This window comes from Pezoporus wallicus, unplaced genomic scaffold, assembly GCF_028554395.1.
Source record: "Pezoporus wallicus isolate ANWC-B61680 ecotype Strahan unplaced genomic scaffold, APGP_CSIRO_Pwel_v1 contig_3058, whole genome shotgun sequence".
NCBI classification, from domain to species: domain Eukaryota; kingdom Metazoa; phylum Chordata; class Aves; order Psittaciformes; family Psittacidae; genus Pezoporus; species Pezoporus wallicus.
In genome coordinates, this window is record NW_026641153.1 from 5,159,060 (window position 1) to 5,177,956 (window position 18,897).

The window sequence follows — 18,897 nt, forward strand, 5'->3', positions numbered from 1 at the left end:
ACTGTTTGATTCTGCTGTTTTAAACTAGGCTGTTAATTGTCCAACACATATTTTACAGGCAGATAGACTGCTGAGCAAGGGAGGTGAGGTAGCATATTTAGGTTTTGGTCTGTGAAACTAGTAACAGAGATGCATCACAGTTTCCATTTCTGAGGACTTCTACAAAACATCGAACTCCAGTAAAATATCTGTTAAATTGGAATTCAAAGCATTTAAGCTGTTTTTGCCCTCAGTTTTATTCCACTCCCACACATGAGATGCAGAAATGAGTTTATCCCACTGATTTCAGGTATTTGGATTGTTTATACTAAATTCCTCCATCTTTCAGTTGCTGGAACTATGATAATGAGTAAGTCAAGGAAAATAGAGATGCTACAAAGAAGAAAACTCTCTTTAGTAGGTGGAAGATACTTTCCTTAGAAACTTGAGCAGGTTAGACTGTGAAAAAAGATGAGTTAAAACTAAATACCCCATCCTGTTCTCTAAACCACAGTGCTCTATAGCTGCTGTAGTTCTGCTTTATCAGACTTGAAAATCCATTGTTGATAGGCTTTGCCTTTGTTAGGCTGCTGCTTTGAAACAGTTTCTAATAGAGACTGCACATCCATTATGCCTTTACAAAGAGGTGTACCTCTCACCAGTCTGCTACTGCAGAAGCATTTGAATCCTGAATACATCCAAAGCTGGGGATTATTGTTTTACTTTCCTCTTTCTTGTCTCATGGTTGATACAGTTGTGATGAGATTCTCAACAGCTGGGGCAGCCTATCAGCTTTCTATTCTCAGTTTAAAGTTGCAGCCTCTCAAGGTAGAATTAGTAAATTTTTGCTATAAACCTACTTCCCAGTTACACTTTGTAGAAATCACTTACGGCAAGCAGAATATAAAGAGCTACTAAACTTTTTGCTATACAGTACAACAAACTGAGTTTGTAATTCTAATCTGCTTTACACTTCTAGTCAGATTCAACTTTGATGTGTGTTTGAATTATAGGAAACAGTGAACCGGCCGTGAGTAACTCTGAGTGAAAAGTTACCCTAGAAGACATGCCTGCATGTTGCTTTCTCTCAGTCAGTGTTATTTTTATGCATTTGACAGTATTGTCACTGTGGGTGTGGGTAGTGGGAAGCAGGCAGTCATGCTGCAGGGTTTTATTTCTGGCTGGGAAAGGTGCCCATTTGCCACAATGGCTTCTTTAGTTTTTCACGCCTCCTCTTCCCAGTTTCAAGCCTTGCAGCATACTGCTTGTCGTGGGCAGGTCCTGCAGTGTGCTCAGCAGAAAGCTGCTTCTGCAGGTCAGGTGTACAGCACCTTGTGTGAATGGGTGCACATCAGGACCAAGTCAAGTGCACTGAGCTGCAGCACAGGTAGTCAGCTCCCCTTCAGCAGTACTGGGGAAGGAGATTTTTGGCAGGTGCCTTTATAAAAATACTGTGAAGCTATATAGGGGAACAAGTTTTCCTAAAAGAAACCCTGTGAGATGGAGGAACGGAAGGATTTTCTTGAACAGAGAGGGCTGTAACCTCTCCCAGACATTTCCTGCTGCCTCTGAAGAGAGTGGTAAGTCCAGGTACCCCCCATTCTGCCAGCAACATTTGCTAGTATTCTATATCAGTGATTCATAGAATTATAGAATGGTTAGAGTTGGAAGGGACCCTAAAGATCATAAACCTTAAGCATGTCATGCACACAAACTGGAATCCAAACACCTCTGCTTATTCTGGCAGTACTGTCTAGGATGTCTTCACTGTATTTGCAGAACCAGGATTGTGATGGAGTGTGGCGTGGCAGTGAGTAAGCCAGATGTATTATTGCCATTGCAGTACTACAAGAGCCCAGGAAGAGGCAGCAGGAGCAGTTATTACAGGACTGGAAGAGACCAGGGGTATTGACAACTTGTACCTGTTAAAAATCAGCGTGTTAACAACTTTTCTATGTCATGAAGTTCAGCTAAAAAAGTTTGGAGCCAACCTGCAGTCAGCAAGTGAGAGGGCAGGCAAGACCCAGCGATTAAAATGGGTCTTTTGAGCTGGGTGTTCAGTAGTTAAAACTTGACACATGTAGAGGTTGTGAAACTAAATACTAAGTTCAGATAAAGCTACTGAGTTTGTGCAGCTGGTAAGTACTATAAAGGTATGCTTCAATATCTCAGAACATCTAGGCAGCAATTAGTGGAGAAGTTTAGTTATTCCTCTTTGTACACAAAACATTTGGCTTAAAAGGGAACATTTCATCACCACCTTGCAGTCTCTCCTGCACTTATGCTGCTCACAAGTTCGAATTCCTCTCATCTTGTTTTAGATGCCTGCACTAGATGAAACATGCTCTATAAATGCTGAGGTAAACTGATACTTCAATTTAATGAGAGAGAATTCATCCAGGGAGTCCATTGCTTACTATGGAGTGTGGCTGAGCAAGGCAGGTTTTTCTGTTTATGCTACCAAGGGTACACTCTCACATCCTCTTCTTCTGTGTTGTGCAGGACCTGGGTTCTCCAACGATAGAAGAACAAGTTGATCAGCCTACGATAGATGATGAGACTGTGCTTATTGTTCCTTCTTCCCATGGTTTTATCCAGACAACAGATGATATAGACAGTGAATCAGTCTTGCCCCTGACAACTCTAACAGGTACGACAGTTCCTTTCAGATGGTCGATGCCAGAGGTAGGATTCATAAATGGCACTTGAGAGTTCCTGTAAACAACATTTTCTAGATCCTTGCTTTCCCTTAAGTAGTTTTCCATGTCATTGCTATGAAACTAAGCAAGTTGGTTACCCAGCTGGTAGCAGGAGAAATGGAAGAAAGTCCCACTTAACCCTGTGAGAAAAGCATTGGAACAGCAGCTGCTTCATCTGCTGCTGAACTGTTTCCATCACCCTTGAGCCTTGAAATTAATGCATACAGGCTAATAAGTAACTCCTTCTTTAGTGGCATTTCTTCATGCCTGGTGCTTGAATGAAACTTAGTTCTTATTTGAGAGAAAACCAGAGGCATCAGAAATGCACTTGATGCCTCTCATGGTGAGGGGCTGGGCTCTCTGGGGGAGTGTTTGCACAGCACTCAGCTTGTGCCACGCTTCCCAGTGCCAAGAGTCGTCTAAGGCTTGGAAGCAGCACAGATACGTTCTCCCACTGCTGCACCTAATAAATACTGCTTTCCAGAGGAGGGATCTCCTTGTAGAGCCATCAGAGGATCAGCACTAGGCCTGATACAGTAGTCACTGATTGATAGGACCAAATGTGACTCCGTTTGCATCTGTATTAGTCATAGCTTACCTTGACACTAGAAACTGAGAACTGCCCAGTGCGAGCAATATTGCTTAAAGTTGTTTAAAATTCCAGATGGCAATTCTGTCTGCTAAGTGTATTTTACATCTTGTTATAATGGCACAGTAAGTAGTTCTGATGTACTGTGTCTCTTGACAGATCCTATCCTGCAGCATCACGGAGATGGGTCCCACATCATTGGCTCATCGCTGGGCAGTCCTGACTCAGAAAATTCAAAGGATGTTGAAGATTTAGTGAGTTGTCACTGAGAAGCAGAAATGGTGTCCGTTTTCTATTGACCATGTTTTCATCGTGAAATCAGTTACAACCCTGTGCCGCATTTCCAAAGAAAGGAGTCAGTCTGTGTCCTTAAACAGAAACTTCCAGTGTGAAATGACTACAGTGCACTTTCTCTGCTCAGGCTGGTTACCTCCTTTGTAAAGGGTCACAGTGCAGCCAGCTGAAGCCTGGTGTACTGTGTCTCAGCCAGGGTGTCTCAGTGTTCTAAAGAGCCTCTGTTGCAGTGCTCACTGGTAGCATCCACGTGGTCAGTTCGGATCCGACGCGTTACTGATGTGCTTGGACTGCACATCTGGAAAACTGGATGCAAGTCAAAGATCGTGGACTGTAGCCTCAGTGCAGCAGCAAGAATTAGTTTGCACACGTTTCATGAAGAATGGGTGAGGATTTCTGCACTTACTGACTCTTGTGATACATGGAGTGAGAGACTGTTACATTTCAGGAAGAAATATATTCCATCAGAGACTTCAGGGAGCATGGGCAGCATCATGAAGAAAAATGGTTTGTATTCCCATCTCACCTGGCTCAGTGCACGTACAGCTTAGGAAGAAGACACAGAAGCTTATGGGACTTGCCAGGTCTGCTTGTTCCTGAGGAGCCCGTTGCTGGCAACAGGCAGAGCTCAGAAAGACCACTTGTGAAAAATCTCCTTCTTCTTTGCTTTTAATTTTCCTTCATCACTACAGCAAGCTCAATCAAAAGGGAAGGCTGTGTGAAAGGGAAGCTACCGGGACCCACCAGCCTCCCCCACAAGTTTGTAACTCCTTTGAAGGTTGTAGTGAGTAGGCTGGAACAGTTTCTCTCTCGCTGTTTACATGACACTACCAGTCACCTCTGCAGCAAGTTAGTGGATGGGGGGTGGTGTCAGGGTGTCTTGGAGAAACAGCTCTGTGAGGAGCTGGGCATAGGGCCCCAAGGCAGAGGAAGCCAAGTAATTCAAGGTTTTGAAACAGACACTAGGCTGAGCAGCAGCCTTTTAGCTAGGGAATCGAGAGAAAAAGCTACAGAAACTAAAGACTCCTGTATAAATTATTTTATTTATTTCCGTAATTAGTTCTTCATAATCCAAAGTGGGTCTTTTTTTTCAGTCTGTGGTTTTGTTAACATGAGGAAAAATAAGCTGTAGTTTCAGATGGTTGCCTAGGGAACAGAAATAACTGTATATTCAGTTTCAACGAAATAAAGAGTATTTGTCTTATGGAACTGTAAGATGCCATTTATTTGTACTGCTACAGATCCTCTGCAGTGCTGCAGTTTGTACAGTCATAAAAAATGAAGGGGGTTTTGTTTTTCCAAAATGAAAAAGCTTGTGCCATTCTGAACCATCAGCACAACTGGAATGTTCATCAAGCGCAACAAGAGCTCTTCAAAAGAAAGCAGAATGTCACATCTTACGGCAGTAGTTCTCCCGACCAAGAGGGACATTACATATACATTTACATGAAAATCATGTACTGATTTATCCTTGCACAACCCACTTCTTGCCTTTCAGGCTGATAGTCCTCACTTCGACATCTCGAGCAGAGCTAAAAGCAGTCTGACACGGCCTCAGCATCACTGCTGGGGCTTCCCGATGTCCATCATTTACCCACTTCATGGAAGTACAGGTTGGCACATATACATAACATGACAATAGAAAACAATATATAGTATATCAGGTTCCTGAATTTAGGTTCCAGGTCTCCTTGTCGATACCAGTAGATCTAGAAGAGAGGAGTCTGTATTACTTTAAAAGGCCAGGTACTCCTGAGGAAACCTTCTGTGGTAACTGAACTGGCAACTTAGAGACCTTTCTTTGCCTTTTAAAACAACTGAGCTTCACCTGCCTAGAGAGGACCAGGTGTAGAATCCTGCAACTTCTCTTAACAATTAAATGAAAAAATACCACCTGTTTTCTTAGCATGCTTGAGGAACACATAAAGAAGGATTTGGCAAGGTGTTTCTCCCCAAAACAGGCTCTTTGCAAAACCAGGGTGCCAGGTTAGCTATGAAGACGTGGGTTGTGTTGTCAGCTCTGTTGCAGGTGGGCAGGTTGTTTTTTTTAAAACACTCAAAACTGGCTACACGCTGGTGGATAAGGACAAACATCAGGTTTTGCACTGCACTGTCTTACCTTGGGCAGAGGCATGGCTACAGTGAACCAGAACCCAGCACCTACCAGGCACCACAGAGCAACTTCCCAGCTTATCCAGCAATGAGGGGCAGAGGCTCGGGGCTGTGACTGTTCTAGGTCACAGCAGGGTGAGGAGAATGCTCCGAGTGTGAATGCTACAGCAGAGGGAGCCACTGATGTCCCTGCCCATGGCAGGGGGGCTGGACTACCGTCTTTGAAGGTCCCTTCCATCCCACACTGTTCTATGAACTCTGGCCTGCCAGTTCCCTTTGCCAGTGCCTAGGACCAACTCTCTTGGGATGCCACAACTGCTGAATAGAGGAACCTCTGGTACCACCCTGATGAAAAGCCACCATCTGTAGCTTCCTACCACTGCAACTCATGCCCTGTGCCTGACTTCTGCAAGTGCCTGGCTGGCCCCACCACTTCAAGTTCAAGTGTTTTGCTCCACCCCGGGTATTCTGCAGCATAATCCACCTTTGTTCCCAATCCACTGCTCTGCTCCCTGGCTTCTTACTTCATGTACCCACTGGCAGCTACAGATGTCACTGTCACAGAGGTGACAAGTCTTGCATCACTGCTGCTCTGCAGAAGTTGGCTTAGTCCACACGTTTATTCTGCACTCAATGCAAAACTGTTACCACAGTTTTGTCAGCTTGTTTTATGGAGGCAGGAAGGCTTTCTAGGAGAGTGTGGAAAAGGTGGCACCACATCGAGCAGATCTTACTCAGATTCATCCCCTCTCACCAACTCAAAAGCTCACACAGCCAACTTGGTGGTACTCACAAGTATGCCAGCAGAGATGCAACACAAGGAGATGCAGAAAGCAAGAAATACATTCACAGGCTTTGGAGGTAGTTGCGGGAAGACAAAAGCACTGATTAGAGTTACCTGTGTGGAGGCAAACACAGATGAAGACTCTCAGTGAGGATGCTGGTGTACCACAGCGCTCACATCCTTACCTCCCTCCCTGCTTTTTAACTCCCACCCGTGAAGAGCTGGAAGCAGATGTAAAATTCAGGAGGTAAACCACTTTGCACAACTACAGACTTCAGAGCGGTGGAAAACAACACTGAAAGCTTTGGTTTGCTACTCTGGCTTGTTGCTGGATACATCCTCCAAGCACCCAGCAAGCCAGCAGGCACGGGGGTGTATACTGCCCATGTAGGAGCATCGCTTAGCCAAGCTTTCCACTGGCATGCCTTCTCTCAAACGATGGTGCCACCATGGACCACAGAACTGGTGCTCTCCAGTCACAATGGCCCTGGGTTTGTCTTTAAATGTCTTTAAAGCTTGGGGAATGCAGAGCTCGGCAGAGTGACAAGTTGGAAAAACTTCTATAAGCCATAAATAGAGGGCAATAAATTACAAGTAGAAGGAAGTAAAGAGAAGTAAACATGTTCTGCTGGGTCATAAGCACTTGCCCAGCCTCAGATCCAGCTGGGGAAGGACAATCTGCCCATGGACTTGGGGCTTTTATTGTGCAGACAGATCTTAAAACATGGCTTGACGTCAGGTACTGTCCTTCTCCTGTTATCAAAGAGTTTCAAAATACAGATGTGCCTCAAAGGGACAGCCTGGGCCCCAGACTACAGCCTGTTGGGTCAGTGAAGTGTCACCACCCATTCTGGGGAGGAACTCTGGGTTTTAGCCCATCCCCTAAGGGAGGCACGAAACACAGGATGGGATGGGGGATACTCACAACAAGCAGCAAGGACGTTAAGCCGCCAACAACTAGATTGATGATTCTGTCCTGAAGAGAAGAAAGGATGGTTACACTTGTCGTGCCAAAAACACCCACATAGGACAGACTGGTAACCAACCACACTGAGAGCACAGCATCAGCCAGGACCCATGTGAAACCCAGCACACCCAGCAGCACCATCGAGGCTCCCTGCTCAGCTGTGCCACGCAGGAGGGTTTCCCTCCCTCTGACTCCATGGAGCTCAGGGAGATTGTAGGGACCAAGTCCTTGTGCAGCAGGTTTGCTCACTGGCAACTGGATTCTTTGCTGCATCCAAATAATTACAGTTATGCAAATCCTTCTTAAAAAGTGGGAATGGACAGATGGAGGTTGTCAAAAAAGCTTATTTTAGCCTCAGAACTAATAGCTTGATATTGTCTAAGGTGGGAATTCTTGGGCTGTGGCAAGGAGGTGGAATGTTCCCTGCACCTCAAACATCCCCCCCCAACACCACCAGACCTGAACACACCTCAGGGGGCCCTGCTAGGATGGACATGTATTCCCCCCTACTTCTTTCTGTGGTTCTCCATGAGCATAAAACACTTGGCTGGGAAGAGACAACCTTTTGGGAAGAGGTATCCCTCGGTGTCAGCATCACGATCCCACCCCAGATGGCATCAGGTTTGGCAGTGACACTCAGCTGTGTGAGTGCCCAGGGCAGGACCCCATAGTGATGCATTCACTGGAGTAAAAAAATGCCTTGATGCAAGAGGAGAACATTCCCACCCCTGTTGGGATACCTCCTCCTCCCTTTCTTCTTGGTGTTGCTCTGAGGATAAACATCTATGGCCAAAGTCAGAGCGGGTTACACTCAGTCAGGTGTAACACCCCAAATAAAACACTAGAAAAGCAGCTACAGCAGGAAAGATGTGCAGAGAATAAACCCCCAGAATTTCAATTAATTATACTGAGATTGTATCTTTAGTTATATCATTAGTTGGGTATGGTTAAAGGAAAGGGAGAAAAGAGTTCAAGCAGTGACAGCATCTTGCCCAAGACATCCCAGCCGGCAGGGAGGGCAGCCCAGGTTTCCCTCCTCGTGGTCCTGCATCCATATTCCCTCCTAGCACTGCATTTTGGAAGAAGAGTTGTAGAAGCCCCAGGTTATGAAGTACCACATGGCAGGAGAAGAAAGCAGAGAGCAAAGAGGATGAGGCAGAGAGCAGAGATGTTCTTGCAAGACCTGACCTAAGGCTCGGTGGAGCTCAGGTACCTGAGCCTGCGGTTCAGTGACAGGCAGATGCTGTGTTCATCCCCATAGTAAAGGACCACAGCCAGCAGCAGACCCCTTAAAACCTCTTCTGTTAGACCCCGGCATAAAACCAGCCCATTTGTGCTCTTACAGCCCCAAGCCATGGGGGTACAGTGGTGTCTGCAGCAGTGACTCCATCACCAGCATCCCCTGTGCGAGGTCCTCACTAGCCAGGCACAAACACCTTTTCCTCACCAGTATCTCCATACACAGTGTTGGCAATAGCACAACAGCCCCGTGGAGCCATGTACAAGGTACCCACCACCCCAAAAACAAACCAAGAGAAATAAACCCAGGGGAACGCAAGTACCCTACCTCCATGGGAGCGTGTCACGACAGCTCAGCTGAGCTCCTCCACCTGAACTGAAATACATTCATAGAATCATAGAATCAACTGGACTGGAAAAGAACTTTGAGATCCTCAAACACCCCAGGGCTGCCAAAGCCACCACTAAACCATGTCACTAAATCTAGACATGGAGGAGTCCTTACCCCCAAAACCGACTCTGGTATCAGGAGAGGACAGCGGGTTTGCTCTGCAGACCCAGTGGAGCCCAACAAGGCGGCTTTATGGAAGGGGCCCAGAGATTGCATTCTGGTTCAGCAGGTCAGGAACACAAGGGGTGGCAGGAGGTGAGCACCTGGGTCCCTTCTCCCTTTGTACCATGGTGTTTGAACAGCAGAGGAAGGGGCAGGAAAGCCAAGGAGCCAGCTGCAGAGCAGCAGTGGGTCACCATCCACTACGGCTAAGCCAGCGAGCAAAATCACAACCAGGGCGCCATAGAGGGATGGACACATGGTCACATACCTATGGACAGGATACACCACCAGACACTCAGCCATGATTAAGTTTCTCCTAATTAACTACAGACTTGGATGGTGACAATTTTAATATGGGGAGAATTCAACCTGTTTACCATGACAGAGACTGGTCTGACAAGAGAAAATGAGGGGTTTGGACCCAGAGGTGACCACAGAGCACTTATCTCTGCCTATTTTATGTGGTGTTCAATGAGAGCATCCCCCCAGCACAGCAACCCTTTATCCCACACCACCAAGTAATAGATGCCCTCAGTGGCAACCAGCCCCTGCAGGTCAGAGCATCCCCTTCCCCATGCTTACACCTGTGGTCACTACAACGTTCCACCAGCAGAAGAAGGTATTTCAGGCTCCACGGATTAGAGCCACTGATCCTGAAATCCCAGGCTTGGCAGAGCAGCCAGTGGCTGTATTCCTCAGTGCCCAGTGACACTTCAGCCCCAGGCAGCTTAGCACAGCAAAAAGGTTAAAAATACACAAGCAGAGGCCAAGGCAGCTAAAGGGATTGGGGATGACGGAGCCTTTCACCTCCATGCTGTGTCCGACAGCCCAGGCAGACACTTGTGGGTAGCAGGAACGGGCTGTGAGGAGCTGAGTGTCCTCCCATCCAGGGAGGGTTTGTTCTCCATCTCTTGTGTTATGGTAGCTGCTATAGAGAAAAGACTAAAGCAGCATGCACAGGAGAAGTGAGGACGCAGGTCACACATGGACGCCGATTCCTGACCCAGCCCTGCAGCTGATGGGGGTCCCAGTTCAGCTGGGACAAAGCTGCTCCCCACAGGCGATGAATTCCAGCATTGCACAAGCTGCATTTCGACACAGGAGGTTTTCTGCCTCTCCTCCTGCTCCAGGGAGGGTGTTGCAGTGGCTGGAGGCATCAGGCTTGTCCTGGGGCAGAGATTCCCTCCAGCTGCCTCTGGGAAAGGGAGGCAGGCCAGGAAGCATCCTCACAAAGCAGGAGGGCACAAGCCAGGATCCTTTGGGATCTGGGTCATGGCTGCAACAGGAAAACTGAGGGTGTATCTGCACCACTGTGCCCGCTGTACAGGCTTTGACAGAGCAACAGCTTTGCTCTTCACCCCATTCCAGCTCAGCACCTTGCATCCTCCAGGTTAGTGTCCTGTGGGCACTGTTCCCGTGGGGAACAAGGCCCTGGCAGAAGCCTGGTGAAGGGTGCAGGCTGGTTCTGGAGGGCAGGTACCTGGTGGTACTCTGCAGGCATGATGGAGAAGCCATTTTTATGACTTACTTGAGCAAGTGCAGATGGGCAGCAGCAATCCCAGCCACAGGGAACACCGTGATCCCATGCCAAACGACATGGAAGAGCAGACAGCGTATGCTCCCTGTGCAAAGAGCTCTGCTCAGGGCCACGCTGCTGTGCCCTCGAAGGCTCCTCATTCCCATCTCGAGCTGCTCAGGCTCTTCCCTTTGCTTTCTGCATCCAACCCACAGCAATTAACACCCACCCACCTACATTTACAGGCTCCCATCACAGAGGAGCCCAAGCAGTTCCCACTTCCAACTCCTTTCCTAAGTCCTGCATCTGCAACGCTCCATCTCTGCCACCTTACACTGCTTGTGCCTTTGCTTTGCATCACCTTATACCTGCTTACTGCCAGCGCTGCATCCCTTGTAACCACAGCTGAATCCACAGTGCTTGGCATCCATCAGCACCGCGTTGCTGCTACTCTCCTGCATCCCACCAAACTCCTTCGGTACCAGCTTGTCCCCAGTGCCTCAGCAGCCAGTATGGGAGGGTGAAGCACCCGGACCATGGCAAGGGAAGGAAGCCAGTGCTACTGCACAGCTCCCGCTATAGCCCCAAAGCCACCAGCATGGACACCAGGAGGACACAGGGTGGGAAGAACAGGGCATCCCCATCTCTACATCCATGTCCAAATGCCAGCCAGGGTGCAAGACCCCTGCTTTGGGTGCTTGGGGCACACACACTGCCCCTGCCCATCCCCGTGGCCTCATGGCCAGCCCAAGCAGAGGGTCCTGGTGTGCCAGCACCAGCCATCGCCTGCAGGCATAAGCAGAGCCAGTCATGGGCAGACACACTTCTCCCAGCAAATCTGCTCCTGCTTCACAGCAAAGTTCAGTGTTGCCATTCCCGAGATGGAACATTTCCAGCTCTGGACATCACCAGTATCCATCTATAACCAAGGGAGTCTGGGATGAAACCACCCCAGCCAGCACAGTGACCCTATGTCCACTGGACACAGGAATGGCCACCACTGGGCCTATGCAATGGGCTCCAAAAGCAGCCGCAGGAGCGGATGACATGTAGGACATCAGATCCCCATTCCAGCCTAGGATCTGGAATTTGCATCCCATGTTTATTACTTACTTTGTGAGCTGATAAAGACAGGGATCAGGGATCAAAGGCCTGACCTGGGCTGGAGAGTTTGGGGTCTCTGCTGCTGGAATCACTGCCCGCTCCAATGGCACATCCCGGTCCCTGAAGTCCCCATCCCTGGAAACTTCCCCAGATCCCTGACCAAGAACCAGCCACCACAGCCCCAGCACAGGGCACTGCTCCAGCAAAGGTTGTCTTAGCACCAGCACTCCCCATCAGAGCCATCCCCACTCGACTGATCCTCTCACATGTCCCGCCTGTCCTCCTCCCATCCCACACCATTCCTGTTTCACCCCTAAATTCAGCTGGAATCACTGTACTTGTATTTCTACTAAACATTAGCGTTGTAGCAGCAGTTCCAAGTACTTGGAAAGTCCAAACAGCCCCCATCCCATTGCACCCCATCCCCATCAAAGCAATGGCCGAGACCCAGGCACACACAATCGAGGGTGCTGCAGCCCCCAGCCCTGCTATGGGGGGCCACAGCCTGGGGTGACCCTAGCCCCTCCCGGGGGTCCCCCACACCTGGCGCTCTCTGCACCCCAAGGCCCTGCTCCTCACCAGGGCTGTGGGGCGAGGTCTGTAAAAAAGACGTCTGCCAGGGTCCATGTGCTGGAGTCCCTGGGCTCTGTTTGGGGGTCCCGGGGCTGTATTGGGGGTCCTGGTGCTCTTTTGGGGGTCCTGGGGCTGTGTTTGAGGTCCCGGGGCTCTATTGGAGGGTCCTGGGGCTGTGTTTGGGATCCCAGGGCTCTATTGGAGTGTCCCGGGACCTATCTGGGGGTCCTGGGGCTGTAGTGGTTGCTCTGGGGCTGTGTCTGGGGTCCCGAGGCTTGTCTTGGGGGTTGCAGGACTCTGTCTGTGGGGTCCCGGTGCTCTCTTTGGGGGTCCTGGGGCTGTATTTGGGGTCCCGGGGCTCTATTGGAGGGTCCTGGGGCTGTGTTTGGGATCCCAGGGCTCTATTGGAGTGTCCCAGGATCTATCTGGGGGTCCCGGGGCTGTACCGGTAGTTCTGGGGCTGTGTTTGGGGTCCCGGGGCTGTGTTTGGGGTCCCGGGGCTGTGTTTGGGGTCCTGGGGCTGTGTTTGAGGTCCCGGGGCTCTATTGGAGGGTCCTGGGGCTGTGTTTGGGATCCCAGGGCTCTATTGGAGTGTCCCGGGACCTATCTGGGGGTCCTGGGGCTGTAGTGGTTGCTCTGGGGCTGTGTCTGGGGTCCCGAGGCTTGTCTTGGGGGTTGCAGGACTCTGTCTGTGGGGTCCCGGTGCTCTCTTTGGGGGTCCTGGGGCTGTATTTGGGGTCCCGGGGCTCTATTGGAGGGTCCTGGGGCTGTGTTTGGGATCCCAGGGCTCTATTGGAGTGTCCCGGGATCTATCTGGGGGTCCCGGGGCTGTACCGGTAGTTCTGGGGCTGTGTTTGGGGTCCCGGGGCTGTGTTTGGGGTCCCGGGGCTGTGTTTGGGGTCCCGGGGCTGTGTTTGGGGTCCCGGGGCTTGTCTTGGGGGTTGTGGGACTCTGTCTGGGGGGTCCCGGTGCTCTCTTTGGGGGTCCTGGGGCTGTGTTGGGAGTCCCGGCGCTGTCTCCGGGGGTCCCGGGGCTGTGCTGGGGTCCCGCTGTGTCCCGGGGGGCCCCGCCGTGCCCGCGCTCGCCGCTCACCCTGGCCGAGGTCTCCCCGAACAGCGGGCGGTTGTTGAGCCCGTCCGTGCCGTACCCGCGGCCGGTGAACCCCTCCATGCCGCCGCGGCGACGGTTGCTCCCTCATGCTGCGCCTCAACGCCCTCCGCGCGTCCCCGCGCCGCTCCGCGCGTCCCCGCCGCGCACGGACACGCCCCCGACCCGCGCGCCGCCGGGAGGGGAGGGGAGGGGAGGTGGGGGCGGGGAGAGCGGGGTTTACGCGCGGTCACGAGGAGCTATCCGCGGGAACTGCTGCCTTGGGGACGGGGCGGGGCGGGGCGGGACGGGACGGGACGGGACAGGACAGGACAGGACAGGACAGGACAGGACAGGACAGGACAGGACAGGACAGGATAGGACAGGATAGGATAGGATAGGATAGGGTAGGGTAGGGTAGGGTAGGGTAGGGTAGGGTAGGGTGGGGTGGGGTGGGGTGGAGTGGAGTGGGGTGGAGTGGAGTGGGGTGGAGTGGGGTGGGGTGTAACTCAGCAGAGCTGTGTAATTTAAGCGAATCTCACCATTGGGGGTGATACTCGGGGAAATTAAGATTTTATTTTACTGTATTCTGTTCTGGTTTATTGTATTCTATTCTATTTCATTTAATTTAATTTTTCTTTTATTCTACTTTATTTTGTTCTATTTTATTTTACTCTAGTCTTACTTTTCCCTTTTTTGTGTTTTTAAATTTAAAATAAAAATTAATACATTTTTTATTTTAGTTTGGTTTAATGATTATTTCTTTATTTATTTATTTACCCTTTTTTTTTCCCTCTAATTTTTTCACTTTATTTTACAAGCAGTCGCTGGTGGCAGAGCTGAAACTGGACTTGCTCGATGTTCCCAGTTGCACATCCACATGTGTTCCCTCCATAAATTGGGTACATGGGAGCAACTGTCCCTGTGCTGGGCCACAGCAGTGCAAGGGTGTTCCTGCTCTGACCCTGTCCTCACCTAACTCACACCTCTCTGCAGGGCGCTCCTTGTTCAGAAGATGAAATGGAATCCCAGCCTGGTTTGGGTTGAAAGGGGCCTTAAAGCTCATCTAGTTCCAAGCCCTCTGCCACGGACAAGGACACCTTCCACTGGAGCAGGTTGCTCCAAGCCCCGTTCAGCCTGGCACATCAGTGTAATTCAGTAGGCACAACCAGCGAGGTTTCCTTCCTGCTGGGTATAAAAGATGCAGAAGCTGGACCTGCAGGTAAAATGACCGGAAAGGAGAAAACCAGTCACAGGTATCCACAGTTGTCCTGTTTTGAGATACAGCTGCCCCTGTCACCCAGGTCCCCATGGGGCTCTGCCCATGGCAGGATGGAACTCCCATCCTGGCCACACAGTCACTTGTCCTTACAAAACCTCTCAGTGGTTTGAATGTGAAGTGGTTTAGGTGCTTGGCCTCAGGGCACATCCTGTGTACTCCATCCCCACTCATCCCCTGGCAGTCAACACACTTGGAAGACCAAAGTGCCACTTTGACTTCAGTGGTAGAAGGTATTAAACTGGAGCAATGCTGGAAGATCCTCAAGAGCTTGACTCCATCCTGAGCTGAAGGATCGGGTGGGAAGTCACAAAGTCCCCCGGTGCCGCTCCAGCATTTGCTCCCATGCTCAGTGTTTGGTTTGGAGGGTCTCAGGGTTCAGTGGAGAGGCTCTCCATGTCATCTTGAGCCACTCAGGAGCATAAATCCCATGTGGCTTCCTGACAGCCAAGTGCTCTTGACACATAGAGACCTTATGGGTGCTTGTGCACTCGTGATTCAGCACTGGTTTATTCATGAGCAGCCCCTGGCTCTGATGGGATTAAAGGCTGAGGGTCAGTGATGTGATGAGGCATTGGAAGGGAGTGGTTGTGGGAGTTCCTCACGTTGTGACTGTGTCTATGCTTGGAGGTACAGCTCTGTGTGACAGGGACACAGTGTTCTTCCAACATCTGTTCACTAATTACCCGTCATTGAGAACAAATCCAAAACACATATGAACTGTGGTGAAAAACGCAAACTCTTATGTGGACATAAGCGGCATCAATAAACAGTTAATAGATGAGGTGAAGGTGTCAGCTGGTGGCACTGAGAAACACAGTTTACAGGAGGAGGGTTCCATGAGACAAAATCATTTCTCTCTTGTTTAGGGCATTTCAAGATTCCTTTCACATTTCTGGCCAAGGCGGGAGGGTTGTGCTTGACTCAACCTCTTTAGGATGCAAACTTACTAAACCTCCCTTCCAACTACTCCCCTCCTTACTCCTTACTTGCCAACTGTAGTAACAGGGCAAGGGGCAACGGTTTTAAAGTGAAAGAGGGTTTGATTGGACATGGGGAAGAAATTCTTCCCTGTGAGGGTGCTGAGGCGCTGGCACAGGGTGCCCAGAGAAGCTGTGGCTGCCCCATCCCTGGCAGTGTTCAAGGCCAGGTTTGACACAGGGGCTTGGAGCAACCTGCTCTAGTGGAAGGTGTCCCTGCCTGTGGCAGGGGATTGGAACTGGATGAGCTTTAAGGTCCCTTCAACCAAAACCATTCTATGATGTTATGAGGGAGTGATTTCTGCCATGGCAACAGGTACCAGTGAGATCCCACCTGGAATGGGTTCATCCATTTGGCCACTCAAGCTCAGGAGCGGCTGTTTTGTTCTGAAACAGGCATTGGGAGGAACTCAGTGCTAGGCACAAGGGCCTGTCTTCCAGGGGAGGACTGAAAAGCTTGGCTTGGTTAGCCCTGCAAAAGGGACGCTGTGGTTTTTACATGCAGCACAGGGAGGAGTAAATGGCAGAGAGGGAGGTAAATGTTTAAGCTACTGGGTTATGTTGGCACAAGAGCAAATGCCTGTGAAGGATGCACTTGCAGTGTGGTGTTCAGACTGGAGGGTTTCAGTAGAAGCAGCTCTAGGACATCCTTCCAGGCAGAGTTGTGGGGAGCAGAAAATCCCATTGCTTTAAAGATGGAGTTTCTTTGACTTGTGAAAAATAGCATAAAGTAGGGAAAGGGGATTGGAATTGGAAACTAAACATCCTTCTCAGCCTGAAGCCCTCTTTACACAAGCACAAACTCAGGGATAAATCAGTTTGACAGCAGATCCTACTCCATCCGTTGAATAGGGTGCATTTGGTGTGCTTGCTTTGGGGATCCTCCCTTCCCTCTTTACTACCCTGTGGAATTGGACAGTTGAAAGGACGTGTGCTCCATTTGCTTGGTGATGCAAAAATTGAATCAAGTTTTATTGTCTGAGCATAAAGACAAGCTGCTGATGCCCAGTTCAAAACAAGTGCATCCATGACTTCCACAGTGTTGATGCCCCATAACACTGGCTCACTTCCCTCTGTAATTTGAAGTATATAGATCTTCAGTGAAATCAAGTTTGAAATAAAAGCTGACCTGCTTTTTAATAGAGGAAATCACATGAATCTCGTGTGTGCATTGCAGAGGTTTGTTCTGCTCAGGGTGGACACAATGTGCTTTTCCCTTGTTCTTGTTTATGGCGCTTCACATTTGTCACAGCTCTGAGAGCAGTTCCAAGGTTTACAAGCTGAGCTCCAGCTTTGAGAAACAGTCCTGGCATTGCTTCCAAGAAGTGCATCTGGCCCATAAATTGCAGAGAGCTTTGGAGCCTTTTCAGAACACCAGCACCACAGACTCATAAAAAAACTCTCTCCTGTCTGGTAGTTTATTTATCCTAAAGGCCATCATGAGGGTTCTCTGGGCAAGGATTCAATTCAGCACATACATGAGAACTGTAACACATCCCAAAGCTAATTATACATCATTGCAACTGATGCTGCTGCCTCTATCCCCCATCAGCTGGCTGTAGGAGGCCCAAGGTGGAGTCTGTAACTCATCTGTGCAGGCAACGCTGTCTTCAGCTCCTCATCAATCCAGCTTGCTGATGCTCTGTGTTGTTTCAAGTGATCGCCTGTTCCCCAATGCACCAATGTATCCTGTAACTCTTTGTTAGCACTGGCTTTCTGTTGCTGTTTATCCTGGTCACAGCTCCAGCAGCCACCACTCTCTTGTCTCCTTCCCTGTGGTGGTTTCAGCTTCCCAACAGAGCCGTTAGTGATTACAGGGTGGTAATTGGGTTTTGCACCATTAAATCAGCCTCCAGTTACCACCGCAATGGCCCTTTGGCTGTTCTATTTGGCATGTTTTATTATGAAAGGATGCGATTTGGCTTTCAAAGAAAGCCAGAATTCCTGGAGGACCCAGGAACTGTTTTCACCTGGTTGGCAAGTCCTGGTTAACAAACCTTCTGCACGACAATGGACTTTAAACTCATCTCTGTCAGCCTCCAACCCAAGGAAATGCCCTGGGAGAGGAAAAAGTGGATGTTCATGACACTGAGATCCCGCTCTGCTGTCCCACAAGAGTTGTGTTTGTCTCCCTCTATAGGAAGGGTCACCTGGCTCTTGCAGACCATGACAGGGAAACCAGCTCGAGGACTTCCAGCATTGCGCCTCCATCCCAGAGGAAGAGCCATGATTTATTCCAGTTTAATCCTGCAAAGCTGACACTGGACTTTTCTTGCCTTTGCATGTGCAAAGGGGATGTGCTCTGCTGCAAGTACACGGGGTTCCTGAAAATTGCATGTGAAAAGAGAAGAGAAACCTAAACCCTTCATGTTTCACAGCTCCCATGGTCAGTTTTACTTAGTAGCTGTCTCTAAGGATGATTTGAAGGCTGTGCCACGTGTTACAGACATGTTCAAACTGAAACACATGTAAAAAAATCAAAATTCAGCAAAAATAGTCTGCCGCTCACCAGCTGCCATGTAGGGAGCCAGCCAGAGGCCCTTGCTTGCTTCTCTCAACTTATAGCAACCATCTTTAAGGCTCTGCCTTCCAGCTTTTGGAGGTTTTCCCTTAAACAAGGATTTCTGGATCACTTTGGTGTTAATGGAGAGCTCCCGTGGGACCTGAGGGGCAGATGCCATGTGGGACAATGCGACACCACAGGGCTGAGTCTGATGTGGGCAGCACATATCCACCAGCTCCAGGGATGCTCTGTTCATTGCTGGGGACATGCGGAGGAACATTAGGAACAGGAAAAGCAATCCCAGCCTTTTATCACTTGCAGTCAAGGGGAGGTTTGTGGGATGCTGTCAGCAGAGGGAGGCAGGAGCTCACAGATTCAGTGCGAGCCTCAGCCCTCCGTGTTAGGAAATACAAGGCAGATGGCTCTAAATGGTGCTGCAGAACCATTTTGTTTTACTGTGTTCACATTGATGGTCAGCTCTTGGGGATCATGGGAGAGACTGAACAAATGAGGAAGCTGAAACACTCAGCCAGGGATGTGCTGCCTGAATTACTCACTACAGTATTCGCTTTCCTTTGGGTTTTCCTGCAGTCTGAGTTTCAGGAGGATCCGACCCTAACCATTCTTTTGTGGGTTCTCT

General features: G+C 49.7%; 2 protein-coding genes across 6 annotated transcripts in view; one reads left to right on the forward strand and one right to left on the reverse strand.

Annotated features, from left to right (window-relative positions):
• The window catches only part of DMTF1 (cyclin D binding myb like transcription factor 1), a 29,737-nt gene extending 25,336 nt beyond the window's left edge, over positions 1-4,401 (forward strand). For 3 of the 4 annotated variants that reach the window (XM_057422461.1, XM_057422462.1, XM_057422459.1), the window contains 2 exons: positions 2,482-2,629; positions 3,427-4,401. In XM_057422461.1, the coding sequence (XP_057278444.1) occupies positions 2,482-2,629; positions 3,427-3,536 (258 nt within the window). In that variant the 3' untranslated portion in view covers positions 3,537-4,401. The other variant, XM_057422460.1, reaches the window with a different exon arrangement.
• Positions 4,402-5,091: 690 nt separating this feature from the next.
• On the reverse strand, positions 5,092-13,658 carry TMEM243 (transmembrane protein 243). Of its 2 annotated transcripts, none has more exons than XM_057422471.1 (4): positions 13,502-13,658; positions 7,383-7,433; positions 6,467-6,571; positions 5,092-5,270 (listed from the first exon to the last, which is right to left on the reverse strand). In XM_057422471.1, exons 1-4 carry the CDS (start codon positions 13,577-13,579, stop codon positions 5,148-5,150), a joined length of 357 nt encoding a protein of 118 aa, XP_057278454.1. In that variant the 5' UTR covers positions 13,580-13,658; the 3' UTR covers positions 5,092-5,147. The 2 variants fall into 2 exon arrangements, with proteins under 2 accessions (XP_057278454.1, XP_057278456.1); XM_057422473.1 differs by lacking the exon at positions 13,502-13,658 and adding an exon at positions 7,894-7,925.
• Between the last annotated feature and the right edge of the window lie 5,239 nt (positions 13,659-18,897).

Coding starts and splice junctions, on each gene's coding strand:
- TMEM243 (XM_057422471.1), bottom strand. CDS start 13,579: ATGGAGGGGTTCACCGGCCGCGGGTACGGCACGGACGGGCTCAACAAC. Junction 6,572..7,382: donor TAACGTCCTTGCTGCTTGTT/GTGAGTATCCCC, acceptor GCCTCCACACAG/GTAACTCTAATCAGTGCTTT. Junction 5,271..6,466: donor GCATCTCTGCTGGCATACTT/GTGAGTACCACC, acceptor CCTCTCTTCTAG/ATCTACTGGTATCGACAAGG.